The 17,115-nt window shown below is 36.1% G+C and overlaps 1 protein-coding gene across 1 annotated transcript in view; it reads right to left on the bottom strand.

Moving 5' to 3' along the window:
* mdga2a (MAM domain containing glycosylphosphatidylinositol anchor 2a) overlaps positions 1 to 17,115 on the bottom strand; it is a 225,656-nt gene that overhangs the window by 11,080 nt on the left and 197,461 nt on the right. The window contains exons 11-12 of the mRNA XM_053489383.1: positions 9,911 to 10,088; positions 305 to 325 (exon numbers count right to left, since the gene is read on the bottom strand). Coding sequence (XP_053345358.1) covers positions 305 to 325; positions 9,911 to 10,088 — 199 coding nt within the window. The remainder of the gene's footprint in view (positions 1 to 304; positions 326 to 9,910; positions 10,089 to 17,115) is intronic.

The following is a 17,115-nucleotide window of genomic DNA, read 5'->3' as shown; positions in this document are numbered from 1 at the left end:
GATATTCTGCTTGAGTGGTTTATGATAAATATTCATTGATTTTATTCAAACATAGCTGGGAGCAATGTGGAGTGGTGACCTTCAAAGAGGCAGGATATTTTTTTTAAATTTCTAAACCAAGATATCTCTCCACACAGATCACTGGCTTTTGGTTAAGGCAGTACAAGAGGCCTGACTGTTGACCCTTCCCCACTTCCATGCCTGAAATCCGAAACAGTTGTTTGACTTAAAATTGAAGAATTAATGTAAAAGTTCTTTTACAGGACAATAAATTTTTTGGGGGGAATTTTAAAAGCATACTTACTCAGATGTGGGTTAATGGGAGCTGTGAAAGAAAAAAAAAGGGGGAAACGTTTAAGAACAGGCATTTATACATCTAGTCAAAACCTGCTCATTTATTCATTTGTAGAATTTTAGAATACAAATGACATTTTTATTATTAAACAATACACAGTGAATTAAAAAAAAAAATTAATATTGTGAAAAAGTACATTTTCTTTTGTAACTCAATTAAAAAAGTGACCCTCTAATCGTTTCAGATTTATGACATATAAAGTACGATATTTCATTTCATGTCTCTTTATTTTAATTATAATGATTACTAATTAGAACTCATGAAAACAAAACAAAAAAAACACTGTCTCAAAACATTACAATATTTCCTAAAATCAACAAAAACAAAATAAAAAACCCCACAGACAATACCAAAAACGTATTTATGCACTTGGCTCGGGCTCCTTTAACACAAATGATTACATCAATCCTGACATGGAGGTGATCAGCCTGTGACACTGCTCAGGCATTACTGAAGACAGGTTGCTTTAATAGCAGGCTTCAGCTCTGTATTGTTGGGTCAGGTGTTTTTCCTCTTCTTGACCACAACTCATAGACTCTCTATGGGGTTCAGCTCAGGCAAGTCAGCTGGTCAATACCATCATGAGCAATAATTTAACGGACAGCAAACCAGTTATTGGTAGTGTGGCCACTGTGAGGAGGTGCTAAGTGCTGCTGGGAAAGAAAATTAAGGGCTCAATTAAGGGCTCTACAATCTCCTGATAGATGGCGGCATTAACTTTGGACTTGATAAAACCCACTGGACCAACACCAGCAGGTGATCTGGCACCTCAAAGCATCACAGACTGTGGAAACATCACACTGAATGCTCTGGCTCTCCATTCTTGTTTCAGACTCTGGGACCTTGTGTTAAGTATACTTATTTCGAATGAAAGCGCAAAAATTACTTAAATCTTAAAAGAGTGCTTGGGAGCTATTAGGAGTGGTATAGTTCTTTTCTCTTTAGCCTCAGTGAGACGTTTCTAACATTGTATGTTTCAGGAGTGGCTTCATACTAGTGTAGGAATGTAACAGTTGTGGCCTACTCTTATTGTGTAGCAATCCCAAGATATTTAATCAGCTTTGCTTGACACCGTTCTTAACTGTGCAATCATCCCTGTTGCATGTGCACTTTTTTTTTACAGTACCAGTCAACTTTTCATAAACATGCCTCGATACAGCACCTTATGTGACTCTTTGTGGCGGTCGCTAATGATCACATTATGGACAACTGTTAAGTCACCTGTTCTGCCCATTTTGTGTACTGAACCAGGCAGACTGATACACAGTATTTAAACTGTATAAATTGTAATTTCTCAAAATGAAAACTTAAAATGAAAAATTCTAATATTTTTATATACTGGATATTTGATTTTATTATAAGCTGTAAGTCATATTCATTGAAACTAAGACAAAATTAAGCTTAAAATATAGTTTTACATGTAACAAATCTAATATATATGAGTTTCACTTTTTAACTTAAATGACAAAAAAAAAACTTTTCATGACATGAGTTGTTTTATGATGTGACCAAAAAAGATTGTTCAAACACACAAATTCTTCATAATTCTTATATATATTTTTTATCATAAAGGCTAACAATTTACACAACTGACATTTACTAAACCAGATTTTCCTTTAAATTCCACATTATCAATGTGTGTGGGTGTCTGTGTGTGTTTGAGACAAAGTTGGCCAAAAGCACTCTATCTCTGTTAAGACAACACCATATAAAATTTAAATCTGCAATTATTATAAAAGTTACAACGCAACATACAACATAATTACATTCGTTATAATAACTAATCAATAAATACTTTAAAAAATAATTTGACAAAAAAAGGAAAAAAAATAGCTAAACAAAAAAATGTATTATATATATATATATATATATATATATATATATATATATATATATATATATTTTTTTTTTTTTTTTTTAAAGAATAAATTAAGACATTAAGAGCTATCCTCATCAAATATTTAACAGCATTTTTGTGGAAAATCAGAACATATGTATATGGTATCATATCACAATCTTTAATCTTTTAGTGCTTTTCTTAGTCTTTTAATGCACCCAAGAGACTGTGGAAAAAATTTGTTCTAAGCTAACTCAATACATCAAATGGCAACATTTATGTTTAATAATGTACATGGTGCATAAAAAAAAATCTATTGTATTGTGGTGCACATCCCTTGCGTTTAAAGGATGTTAACTGATAACTGTTAACTATTCTCTGGTGAAGTTTTTGATTCCTTGATCCTTGAACCATTGAATCAATAATTCTGCATAATTATAAAAATTTCTTAATCATCTCCTGATATTAAAATTAGAATGCATACAGCAGAGAATAAATGGACAATCTTGTTTTTTTACAGATTTTCTTACACTTTTCAACTGAATTAAATTGAAGCATTCCCCTACTGTGTAATTACAAGTCCATACCCGTACATTTTAAAGCAGCTACTTCTCAATATGCAGTCCTCACTAGTAACAGAAGGATGCACCCATCGAAAAAACTAGCTAAAGGTCAAGGGTACAAAAATGCAGTTTGTTTCAATAAGTCACTGTAATTTCTTTCACAGAGTAAATACAATCTAAGCTGTCAAGAAGATGCATGGGCTTTTTCATGATCGATTTCTGCCACGCTGAATAAATGTGGAGCATCAGCTTAACCCCGAAACTTTGTTACCACGGCATGATTTATGAAATGCTTTAGGTCATGCAAAGAATTGATTTTAATTCACTCGATTAAACTAGCTAATAAGAAATCATTCCCGCAAAGCAAACATGTGTAAAGGAATATTGGTTAAGATCCGTGAGTCAGTCTTGCAGAGCAACAAAACAGTGAGAGAGACAGAGAGAGAGGGGGTAAGCTTGAGAGAGAAGATGTCCACGTGCATGTGCTCTTTGACAATACAGTGCCGAGATCCAAAATGATTAAAAAAATTAAGTCTATAAAATGGACAGTATCATTACCATATTACCATAACTTTTGCAGCTCAAAATGGCGTGAGCGCTTATGACTGATCCGTCCTGTCTTCTCACGCACTTTAAAAAGTGACGCAAACAGAAATGGAGGGAAATATGTAGTCCAATTTTGACTTCATTCGAAATGTAGTGGTCAGCTTTTTGTGTATTAAAAGTATTCAGAACAATAGACTATTTGATACTACTTCCTCGGTGAGACGATGTAGAGCATACTGTATGTACAGCCACCCACACAGACATTATTGTGAACTCATCTGTAGTGCTCTATCCAACACAGACCTTTTCCAACAAAGAGGACACATTGTGCATTTGTCACAAAAGCACATTCACACAAGGTATTATCAGAATCGTCTTTTTTATGTACGAAGGTAAGACTGGTATGCAGGAACAAAGACGCTTAATAGTTCAACAAAGGCAGCTAGTTAGTTATTAGATATTAATAAACAGTTTTTAAAACTATTTCTCACCATTAGGTTACTTATCATAAAAAACATTTATGATATATTTATAATTAAATTAAATGTTGGTCCTATTTTTTTTTTAGAACTTGTTTGTTTATTAAAAGATGCTAATTTATTACTCGTTTTTGCACATAGAAACAGCCAGGGCGTCTTAGTGGTTAGCACTGTCGCCTTGCACCTCCAGGGTCCGGGTTCGATTCCCGCCTCTGTGTGCATGGAGTTTGCATGTTCTTCCCTGTGCTCGGTGGGTTTCCTCCGGTTACTCCAGTTTCCTCCCACAATCTAAACACATGCAGATTAGTATAACTGACGTCCCAAATTGTGTGTACTGTATGTGCCCTCTGATGGATTGGAACACTGTCCAGGGTGTACCCCACCTTGTGCCCCAAGTCTCATTTGGGATAGGCTCCAGGCCCTCAACCCCAGGATTAGGCAGTACTGTATAGACGAGGAAGTAAGTGAGGGAGGGTGTGAGTGTGAGAGACAGAGAGAGAGAGAGAGAGAGAGAGAGAGAGAGAGAGAGAAACAACCAGAACGAACCATAGAAACATGTGATCATACACTACCAGTCAAAAGTTTGGACACACCTCCAAATTCCATGGTCTTTCCGGATTTGTATTTCTTTCTACACTGTAAGACAATGCTAAGGGCATCCAAAATATGACACAATCTCATTTAAACAGTTGATATTGAGATGTGTCTGATCCTTATGTTCTGTTAAACCTTAATAATCGCAGCTGCAGTTTGATAATTGGTGATTTCTGAGGCTGGTGACTCTAAATGAACTTCTCCTCTGTAACACAGGTAGGTTTTGGTCTTGCTTTCCTGGGAAGGTCTTCATGAGAGCCAGTTTCATCCTTGTGCTTGATGGGTTTTGCAAATGCACTTAACACAATACTGTTTTTGCCAGAACTTTTCCAAAACAGCTGACCTTCGTGTCTTAAAATAACAACTGACTGCTGCTGTGGTTGGATTTCACATAGTTTCTAATTTCACATTTCTAATCTCCAGTATTGTATGTAGAAAAGTTTCAATACTAATTCCTTTTGCTCAGACATGGTTATATAGTTGGTTAAAATAAAATCTGATTAATTTTATATGGATATGACAAAACCGCTATATTTCACAATCCTATATACATTTATTGGAACATAGTAATGCTAAAACAGGTAAAAATGCTCTGGGATTAAAGGGTGTAGGATTACAAATTTATAAAATGTTAAATCTAGCTTCCAACGTAACAGTATATAAACTGAACAAGTTATGTACATTGGGTTTTACATTTTAAGGTAAAGTTGGTGACATTCTAAGAAGATCAAGTCTGGTAGCCCAGACGTCAGAGACATTAACCTTTTGTCTTTATGTACTTCGTGACCACTGGGTAGGGTCCCAAGGTAAATGTGAATCTCAAGGCCAGGCTATGCCTTTGTCTCTATAATAATGTGAAGGTTTGGGTGATACTGTCAGGTTGATTAGATGAGCACCTATGCATTTGAAAGCCACTGTTATGCTGTTGAAATCAGGGCTGGGGAACTTCCGTTACCAGGCTGATTCCTGTACTACAATATGCTTTGTTTAGATTGTCTCCACCTCTTTGTATCCCTCCCTCTTGTAAAGTATAAACACTCCAGAGCTCCAGTAACTTTTGCTTGAATGATATCCCAACGTCTCCTGGTCTCTGAAAAAGTTCCCAACAAGGGTAAAGAATGTTTAATAATAAAAAATAATGCAACTACAGTACTAACTCTGGAATGCAGCAAACTCCCCATTATTATGTACATGTAAAGGCTATTTTTTCATGTCAGCAGCTAAAAGCTTAAATAAGCAAGGACACACATAGATAGTGCGACCTATTATAAGTGTCAGATATGGTCTTTTAAAAAGGCCATGGACAAAATAATTTGCTTCACATGGACATGTGGTACAGGCCTGTATACACAGTAACACCTACGCGTTTAAAAAAGCCGTATGCGTTTTACCTCATGAGCAGTTTGTAAAAATCCCTATCACTTAAGCAAGCATAACTTTCAAAAAGCATTCAGTGTCAGTGTTGAAAAATGTTTTTAAATTGTTTTTAAAAAATAATGTCTGTGTGAAAACTGTTTTTTCCTAGTTATGTAATACTGTATATCTGGACAAGCTTTTTATAAGCAGGTAGAGAGACAGAGGAAAAGAATCCTTCATCAATGTTCATGTATATGTGAATTACCCATTGAATATTCCCTCTTGCATGCTTAATGCACAATCTACTATATACAGTACAGTACTGTGCAAAAGTCTTGAGCCACCACTCACTTGCTCTTATTAAATAAAATGAAATTATTTAGATTAGATTAAAGAATGGGTACAAATGTGCCTGCAAAGTGCCTAAAGCTACAATTTAGAGTTGGTTGTTTATGTAACAATCTCATTTCCCCTCTCGTCTCATCCACACTCAGCATTTAGCATCTAATCACCAACCTGATCATCTGGACCCATTTCTCACCTTAAGTTGTGATAGTTCTTATGCTTGAATGATTTATAGGGCACTGTGTGGCTGAATGAAAAAAAATAAATGTTATTATATATATATATATATATATATATATATATACTGTATATACACACTGAAACTGCTAAGGTACAGGGACTGGACTGAAAATGCGAGTTGAAGCATGAAGAACAATTTCTCAAATCTACAGGAAAGTCTGGCTCTTTGGAAAACAAATCTAAAGAAATAAGGGTTACTCGAAACGTTTGCACAGTACTGTATGTAGCAGACAATAATCATCTTTGCACAACTTTAACTACTTTATATATTTGTAACATACTCCCTTAAAGTATTCTGCCTTTTAAGTATTTAGAGGAAGCTGTACACAACGTTAAGTAATAAGTTCCTCAAAAGTTTTTATAAATATGGCTGCAGCGTGTGTATGTGCGTTTGCGTGTGTGTGTGTGTGTGTGTGTGTGTGTGTGATGTGTTTTCCAATCAACACACTGTCCTGATTTTATCAACAAGCTGGCAAGCTGCCATTTAATTTTTTGTTTACTTCAGCTGTGATGTGAATAATCTAAATAATTAACCTTGGAGTCAGATTAGTGAAAAGGTGCTATTTTTAGTCGGATCATGATGGTTGCAAAATACCATTAAGATAAAGGATAAGATAAATGCAAACACCCCAACCCATCCCAGAATGCCTCGAACATATATTGTGTAACTACATTGCACATCTGACATCTGGAAATGACATGAGCTCTGCATGCATTAGCTTTTACTGCCGGTATATAGCTGGAGTCTCACATGAATCACAGCAAAGTACCGACTCGTACTGTACGCTATGTTAATACTATGCATGGCGAATATGCTAGAAACGCATTCGAACGTACAGTACTGGTCTGATGGCTTAGAGTTCACCCACTCAGCACATTAAAGTCTATGTCCATAAGAAGAAGATTAAGTTTAAAGTACAGCTCCGTAATGTAACCTGTCTCTATCATACTGTATGACTGGAACAAACCAGAGAAGGTTAAAACGAATCCATGCTTCCTCCAAGACGCGTGACGTTATCTTTTCAAACTGCTTTTCATATGTTGTCACAGAGCTATGTAACACACACTCAAAAAAAGCAGTATCTCCTTCCTTCCATATGCAAAAAGAGAGAAGAGAAAGAGAGAGAGAGAGAGAGAGAGAGAGAGAGAGAGAGAGAGAGAGAGCATTGCCAATATTGCTCTCTTGGACTCCTCATCATGGATGAACTCACAATCTCCTGGGCCAAGGACAATTTCAACTACAATTACTGGAAAATATCTCAGACAAAACCTGACAGAGCACCTGAAACTCTCCAACAGCTTTTACACGAGAGTCATCCACAGGTCTGTAATGTAATTATATGTAATGATAATGTTTCATCATGGATCAAGGTAATAATCCAGAGTGCAACTAACTTCTATCATGACACACCTGCATGCTTCACACACTGCAAGATTCCAGGTTCTTGTTCATGTAGGCAGAAAGAAAATAGTTAACAATAATGTCATTGTTAGAAAAACAATTAAGGGATAATAACCAGTAGTATTAGTGTTCGCTTCCTAATAATGCAGAGACCCTGTCTATAATTCAGAGTTAAACAGAACACTTCTGTACTGTATGTACAGTAGCACATTTTGCATGTAAAGTACTTTTAGAAACCGGACATTTTAGTTACCTTCTAATCTTCGGCGAATACGAATTGTTGTTTTTTTCCGACATGCATTTTGCATGAAAGACGCCCTGCTTCCAGCACTGATTCTCGCTTTACCCCCTAATGTTTACATGAAGGTTTTTACATTTACAGCATTTGGCAGATGCCCTTATCCTGAGTGACTTGCAGAAAGGCTTTGTAGTCTCTATCAAAAAGATATCCTCGTGCTAGCACAAATAGGTCAGGGACTAAGACTACTGCAGCTCATATTCCATATTAGACAGAAGGGTTGTGTCTCATTGCTTAATTAGCGCTGTAATAAATGATTGTGCATGACAATTTTCAAATGAACACACACGATACATAGAATAAAGCTCGGAAAACAGCAAGATCTCAGTTCACTGTATGTCACTCCCAGTACAATCAGCTGTAACTAATTGCAACCAACATGCTGTCTCCACTAATCCAAGCCCCTGTGAGCAGCAAGCAGCTCTAAGAGCTTCTGTTCAAGTAGAAACCTGTAAGAGTGGATGAGCAGGATGTTTGAGGCTGATCCCACGGACATGCATTGTGTAGAATGAGTGAGAGGAGTTATTTATATATTTATATTATGAGAAACATGTTATCGCACATATAAGAGCAAATTAGAGCTGATGGAAAATGGTACTAGATAATAATAACTTACAAAACAGAGCATAGGCTTACAGTAGATGGTGACTTACATGGTAATAGACCATATACAGTACTGTACAATATGTGACGCGTTAATAATTAGGATTTCACTACCTTATTTAATTAGAACTCACAATCAGGTCAGTCCTATCATATCATGTTTTTTTTGTTTTAACTGCCTAGGGGATTATTTTGGATTTATTTTCTCTTTACAGATATAAAATGTATGCTGCATTTATGGAGTTGTACAGTATGAAATTTACCATAAATATGTAACAGTGTTGAGACAATCCAGAAGTCATTAAAAAAAAAAAAAACATACAAGGGACATTTGAGCCATTGCCCCCCCCATTTCTTCATATTAAATTAGATAAATCAAAATATACTGTTTAGGGTAAATTAAATAATTTTTAAACTGCAACAGGCTGCATAGTGCCTAAAGATGCAATTGAAAAATATGTTGTTTGTAAAAACCCTCATTTCCCCTCCTGTCTGTTCCAAACACCCAGCATTCAGCATCACCAGTATACTAATCACCAACCGGATCATCTGTTCTCATAAGCACAGGTTTTTTCAAGCTTGAATGATTCATACAGTCGGTCACTGTATGGCTTAAGAAACGAAACACATTCCACTGAAACTGCTCAGGTACAGGGACTGGACTGAAAATAAGAAGCACAAAAACTTGTCAAAAGTTCGAGCCAAAAAAGTCTTTCAGAAAACCTGGAGAAGTGTTCCTCATGAGTACATTAAAAATACAAAAAAGGTCTGGCCCTTTAAAATATAAATAAATGAGGGGTGACTCAAGACTTTTGAACAGTACAGTACATTAACATGATTTTCCCTTGCAATATTTAGTCTGAGTCAGAGTCACTTGATGTTGCTGCAGAACTACAGTAGACAGATAGAGAAATAACTGCAGATCTCAGGAAAAAACAACAACAACTCTGAATGGCGTTTACATGCTTATTCTACTTGTAGTAAAATTTCTAATTAGTTGCGCACTAAATTGGTCTTCATGGTTAAGCCCTATTTGTTTTGTACAATACATGACTTAAAAAAATAGAGAACACTGCATGTTTTTTACGCAACCCAAATTTATAATTCAGATGAATCCACCCAGAACCCACCCCTAATCTGCCAAACCTTGACTTGGTGATTTATCATTAATAATTGTTCATAAATAGAAACTAGGCACTAGTTGTTAATAGTAACAACTACTATTATTGCATTTTTGATACGGTATGTCTTTGTGTTTACAGCTACTTTAATGACAACTGTGTAACACCCACCACTGTAGGTCACCATCCTGATAGCGGAATCTCCCTCGCCAAAGCGGGTGATGGGGGTCAGGCGCACTTCGTAGGCCTCAGGTCTGATGAGCTCTGACAGGTTATGGGTGATGAGCTCTCCCTTCAGAATGGGGCCATCTACAGTGATCTCCTGCTCCCACCATCTCTGTTGCCCAGTCTGGAGAAGAGTAACAGAACAAGCATTTATACACACTTTTTGGACTTTTGGTTCAGGTCTTCACAACCTACACCACATTGTCAAAAGTGTTCGCTCACCTGCCTTCACATGCATATGAACTTACTTACAATGTTGGCCCACACTTTGCAGCTATAAAAGGCTTTAACTCTTCTGGAAAAGCTTTAGAATTGTGTTTATGGAAATTTTTGACCATTCTTCCAGAAGCGCATTTATGAGATCAGACATTAATGTTGGATAAGAAGGCCTGGCTTGCAATCTCCACTCTAATTCATCCCAAATGACAGTCAAGTTCTGGTGTACAGTCATGCTGAAACATGGCCGTGCCCAGACATTTCCCACCAAGGTGGGAGCATGAAATTGTCCAAAATGTCTTGGTATGCTGAAGCATTCAGAGGTTTTTTCACTGGAGGTAAAGGGCTAAACCCAATCCCTGAAAAACAACCTCACACCAGTTCCAACATGACTGCGCACCAGTGCACAAAGCAAGGTCCATAAAAACACGGATGAGCGAGTTTGGTGTTGAAGAACTTGACTGGCCTGCACAGAGTCCTGACCTAAACCTGATGGAACTTCTTTGGGATAAATTAAAGCAGAGACAGGCCTTCTCGTTTAACATCAGTTGTCGTTGTTATTATAACTTTTAAAGCAACTTTAAGTGAGATATGAAGATAAAATGAAAGACAGACTCCAAACAAGTGGAAAAAAAAAACAAAATAAGTACCATGATTACAGTAAGTTGTAACTTTGTGCCCCATATAATCAAATGTTCTAGGAGAGTGTATTATTAGGCTGTAGCCCAACCCACATAAGGGGTATCCACAGGGACGGTCCTAGACACAGGAAACACAGGCAGCTGGCTACAGATATAACTTAGACCTACAGACTCTTAGCACAGAATATAAATATACAGTATGAGAAATGAGACGGTATCTGTCTATGATAATAAACCTAATGTAGCCTGAAGACATTCATCATCAAATGTATTCCTGACCTGCTTAATGGCTTCTACCAAATAGACTAATGATATAGAAAACACAAAAGGTAAAAAAGACGTCCATGGAGTTGTACCTTACAAAGACCCATGGAGAGTGCTGTTGTGTAACTAGAACAGAGCACTACTCCCAAATTACACTGTTCTTGTGGTGCTTTTGGTGAAGCATGCTTGGGTACAAATTGTATTATTTCAAAGACACTTTTGACCTGTAAACTCGTTCAAACAGATAATCATTGGCGTATTCAGACAATACATGTTGGTTGTTCAACAAATGAGAACCTTGTTTTATTAATCAGAGAGCTGGCACTTCCAAAAACATTTTTGAGCAGTGTGTGTATAACAGTCATTTGAACAGAGTGAAGTATTAAATGCTGGTACTAGGCTTGTGCAATATTAATGTTTTATCTTCTGCGACAATGTTCAGCGATGTTTATCTATTATATTAGATTAGATTATATTCAGATTTTTTTATGGAGGTTTACACATTTTGGAAATGATGTTTGCAATTTAATGTCTGGATACACTATAAGGTTTTATTATTATAAGTTATTATTAAAAAAAATACACCAAAAAGGTGCAATTTTCTTTCTCGTAGTCGGGCAAATAGAAATCTGGAAGGATGCATGCAAGCCCCGCCCCTGTTCTGTCACCATATAGGGAAAACGTTTGAGGTTATTATTAAGAAATAAAATCTTAATGTATGCTTGTAATTCAAAATGAACTAAGCTATTAATCAAGTCAAAGAGACATTTCTTTAAAATTATGTGCAAGTGTATGAGTAAACAGTACTAGTAATATTTGTACCTACACACCTTTCATGTTCTTGCATGTAGTTAGTTCTGATGTCTCTTTAAGATAAAAATAATTTTGTAAACCTCTAGTGGCCACTGGAAAACTTGCCGTGATTTGCAGTTGAAGCTATTTAGTCATGTTCTATTCTTAATATTGTTTGATAACTGAGAAAGGTTTGCTAAAGCTAATACGACTTTGCAGAATTAGGTGAATTTTAACATGCTTTTAGCCCTCAAAATAAAGGTTTGGTTAATACAAACAATCTGTAATTGCTTAGTTTTACAAATAATAATAATAATAATAATAATAATAATAAAAGATTAGTGTATCAACATACTGTATTTAAACTATAGGACAGAATTTCCACTCTAGAAGAATACAAAAGTTTAACAAAATAAAAAAAGATAAATAATAAGAAAAATGAAATAAGCACATTTACAAACGTAACTTATTTTAGTATAAAATTAACATAGAATCTGTTATAAAGAGATGCTTCAATATGGCGCCACTAAGTATGATGTTAAGTGTGGAAGCCCCAACGCAGGACATAGAGAAGAGCGTTGGGACATGGGGTGTTTATTTAAGCAGGGAATAATCGGTTCTTATGAGCACTACGCAACGTGAGGTGCAGGCACCTTTATGCCTCTTTGACTCTTACAACTCAATAGGGGGTATATTTTCTACTATGATGAGGGGTGCGCTTACAGTATGTCTGCACATATCACCTCACTTCTGTTTTTTTATTATTTCACTCTTGTGAAATGAAAATATTGACTTACCCCTTATATGTTTTGTATGTAATATATCTTTCTCTATTTTTTCTTTTCATTTTTCTTTTCTCAGTTCACTTCTCAGTTTTTTTTCCCTTATCTTTTCACTTTTCCTAGTTTTTTCTTTTCTTTATCTTTTGCTTTTTTGTTTTCTCTTTTTTTACGTTTTTTCTCAGTTTTCTCTTTTCTTTACGTATACCTGACTGCCGCTCCTAGACCTGGTGCCATGAAAATGTTCAGTCGTGTTGCACCAGTTTTTGGGAGCTTAAGTAGCCTACCGGCCAGGTGTAGCGCATTCACTCTGATTTCCAGCATGACTGGGTTGCCTAGCAACCGTGCCTGTCTGCCTCTCTGCCTGTCTATAAATCTGCAGAGTGAACCTCCGTGGCTTCACCCTTCTTGTGGGCGGCTACAATGTTACAATGATCAATATGTAAATGATATACAAGGCCAAAATATTTTTTAACGTAGAATCTTTGCTATAAAATTTATGAAATTAGCTTATTGTATTTTGTTATTTACCCTCATTATTTTTTAGCCATGTTTAAAAAGTTTAGTTTAAAATTAAACAAACAATAATATCCCAAAATGGAAGCCACATCAGAACAGCAGTGCTACTGTACATGTGTGTGAGAAGAAAACACAGGCATGTCACAGTTACAAGCATATGTGCGTCTGACTTTCTCCAGTAAAATTTACAGACAGTTACACCTTTTTTTTTTTTTTTTTTTTTTACACAAATCACCAACTGTGTCAGGGTTTACTTGTTAAGATTTACCCAGCTTTCTCCGTGGCCTCGGAGGCCTAAAATAAAATAAAATAATAATAATAATAATAATAAATAAATAAAAATGGAAACAACAAGGCTGTCATGACAGCATAAAGTTCAAGGCCTTGTGTCAAGAAAGTAATACAGCATGAAGCCTGTCCCCAGCTAGAGGACATCAAAATACTGCATCGTTACAAGAGCAATCCGCCTTCTCTAGACATCGCAGAAAACGGTTTATCGCAACGCTTAGCAGAGCCTTAACCCTGTGAAGAAAACCTTTTCATTACGCTATAGCATGCGATTCCCGAATGTTGGGCTGTGATATCGCATCCCAAAATTTCATTAAATAAAGAAAAGAGGTTGTGACACCAAAGCCAAAACATCTCGGTGGCAGTGATCTGATTTGACCAGGAAGTGAAAATAATCACAGCAATGCCCACGAGAGGAACAAAAAAAAAAAAGCACCATAAGTGGGATATATATATATATTTATATATAATATTATGAAATTATTCGTAAACCAAGTATCTTTGCCCGTCCTGCGGAAAACTCCGTACCGATCCCCATTTAACAAGGTAGTGGCTCTATTGGCTTTCTGCTTAGCTAGCAATTACATGAGCTTCATGATTAAGAACTGAATGTTACTCAAGTTCATATGCATGTGAAGGCAGGCGAGCAAATATAATGTATGTGAAAGACAAATTCCCTGTGTACGCCTGGGTTTGATATAGCACAAAGTAATCTGAAACTGATTTATTGAGCCATTTAAATTGACTTAATTGCAGGATTGTCACGATTATCTTCTCTTACTGTATGTACAGTGTATGCATAACACATTACACAGTAGATACTGTAGACTCTGTATGGACACTGTATTGCCTATGATTGGTATGGCTTGTTTTACTATTCGAAGTCCAGGATTCAAATATTTATTAATTTTTATATGAAAAAAATGCCCAATTTAGTGATTTCTCTTTTCATGAAAGGTTTATAAAAATAAATTACTAGTAGTATAAAAATGATTACATTTCAGAAAATCATATTATTTTCCTTTCAGCCACTATATAATTTTTATAAATATACTTCACAGTTATTAACCTTATTCTCTAAATTCCTCTTGGCATCAACAAAGTGTCATCAGATCTGTTATTTGATAAAGCAGACTTGAGCTTCCAAAACTTTCTTCATTCACCTAAATTCAATTTACAGTTGCTGTTGTTGTTCTTTCGACTGTTCCTGTTAATGGGTCGCTACAGCGGACCATTCAATACACATATTTTGACGGCCCAGGTTTTCCCCCGAATACCCTTCTTGATGTAACCCTTCCATCATAATGAACGGTAATATGATCAAATAAAAAAAAAAAATACAAAATACATATATATATATATATATATATATATATATATATATATATATATGCTGTATATAAAAACTCTGTACTCTGTGTGTCTGTACATTGAAGATTTTTGTGAAAAAAATATTTGGGGTAGATGTACGTTGAGAAATGGCACACTTTAAGATGTTTTTTGAAATTTTAGTCAAATTTCTGAAGAAAGTCGCATGCAAGGTTCTCATGTAGTTCTTACTAAGATGACATACTTATAATAGTTGACCCACGATAAACAGCTGTACAGAAAAAGTTTATGATACTTTGATTTCACAGTTATAAAAATGTATTTATTTATTAATTTGGTATTCTGGTATTTTCCATCCGGCACAGATGGGCGACAGATACAGTGGAACCTTGGATAACGAGCACAATTCATCCTGGAAGCGGGCTTGTATTTCAAAACACTCGTAAATCAAAGCGGATTGTTCCATAAGCAATAATTGAAACTTAAAGTATTTGTTCCACAGCCCAAAAAAATAAATTCTTAATAATTAATACAAAATATAAAGTAAAAAAATTAAACAAATTAACTTGCAATTTCCTTAAAAAAAAAGTAAAAATAAATCCCGACAGATCCAATCCCGACACTGTGTGTGTGTGTGTGTGTGTGTGTGTGTGTGTGTGTGTGTGCGTGTGTGTGTGTGTGTGAGTGTGTGTGTCTATGTGCATGTGTGTGTGAAGCTAAAGTAAGAGGAAAGGAGGAATCAGACCCCCCCTCCCTGTTCTTGTCCTACACAGTAAACCTTCCTCCTCTCTTATTTAAGTTACACACACACACACATTAACAGAAAGACTGTTTTATTTGAAAAATTCGCATCGCTAATAACTGTCGCGTGAACGCACACTAACGGAATCATTGCTGTAAAGTAAAAAACAAAACAAAAAAACAATTAAGTTGCAGAGTGAGTGTGTGTGTGTGTGTGTGTGTGTGTGTGTGTGTGTGTGTGTGTGTGTGTGTGTGTGTGAAGTAGCACGATGTCCAATGACGTGCGCGTACACACATAACGGCAGGCTGATACAGAGAGGGAAAGAGAAAATAGATCTTTAACCTCTTTAATAAGACTTTCTTTTGCTTTCCATGCGTGCACACACGTGTAATATAATAAACAGTAATACGTGGTACTTGTTATTCGTAAACCAAGTATCTTTGCCCGTCCTGCGGAACACTCACAAACAGCGTTACTCACAATCTGAGGTTCCAGGGTACTGCCCACTCTGAAGATATATCTGTTGTATCTGTAGCAGTTACTTAAGAGGACGGATTGCCAGCTCGACACCTGATTGTCTCCCTGCATGTCTTTGGACTGAGAATAAGCAAACTCGAGTCAATCAGACCTGAGACGAGAATTGAACCTCGATGCTGGAGGTGCAAGGCGACAGTGCTAACCACGCAACCACCGTATATAGTTATATTGTATTAGTTCTGGGTAAAAGGTAACTCCATGTTCCTCCTTATTTCTTGGTCTGCTAACATTTTCGCAAAAATCTCAATAAAGGCTCTAAATTCTTAATCTAAACAATAGCAATTTAGATTAAAATTTTAAAATGATTGTAAAGTTATGGGTAGCCTAGTCTAATCCTAATCCTTTAACTTTTCATACTCAAATAAGTGCTGGCGTCAGACTGCTCGAGTTATTCCTGCAGTGTAGCACAAGCTGTTGAATAGCTGAAGCCTTTTGCTTATTAGCTCACTGCATCACAGTTATAAGGCCTTATCAGATTAAACTGGACGCTCTGACCTTTTCTACAAAAAAAAAACACTTGATCTCATATTTTTTATATATTTTTTTCCTTTCACTAGACTTGGCACTAAATAAACAGACATTCCAAAGCCGAGAGCTTGTCAGCTTGCAATAATCTGTACTGATACAGTGAAAGCTCACAGAAATAAACCTTTAATTGAAGTTAAGATGCCAAGGCAAGAGGAGATAACAGCTTTTGTTAGAATGGGCCGAGGTAAATGGAAAAGTGTTGTTTTGTTATTGGTAATCGCCCACGTAATTCAGTGGCTGCCCTTACCTTCACTTGCCACTCACATCCAATTGTGCCTTCCTGCCTGGAATGAAAATTAATTGGATCAGAGTGTTTAAGTGTGTGCACAGCAGTTGGGAGCAGATGGTTGTGTTAAACGCCAAGCTTGGTGCAAGAGCAACACACCATCAAATTTAAATTAAGCAAAATTTTCTGTTCCATGTGATTGCAATGGGTTCCTATTACATTCTATTAGTTATCCTACCAATTTTAATCATGCACAAACAGTGCAATGTTTAGCTGTAATTAGTCCTAGT

The sequence above is a fragment of the Clarias gariepinus genome, chromosome 27 (genome assembly GCF_024256425.1).
Source record: "Clarias gariepinus isolate MV-2021 ecotype Netherlands chromosome 27, CGAR_prim_01v2, whole genome shotgun sequence".
Lineage (NCBI taxonomy): Eukaryota > Metazoa > Chordata > Actinopteri > Siluriformes > Clariidae > Clarias > Clarias gariepinus.
Note: the sequence above shows the minus strand (reverse complement) of the source record. Positions and strands in the feature narration are given on the sequence as shown.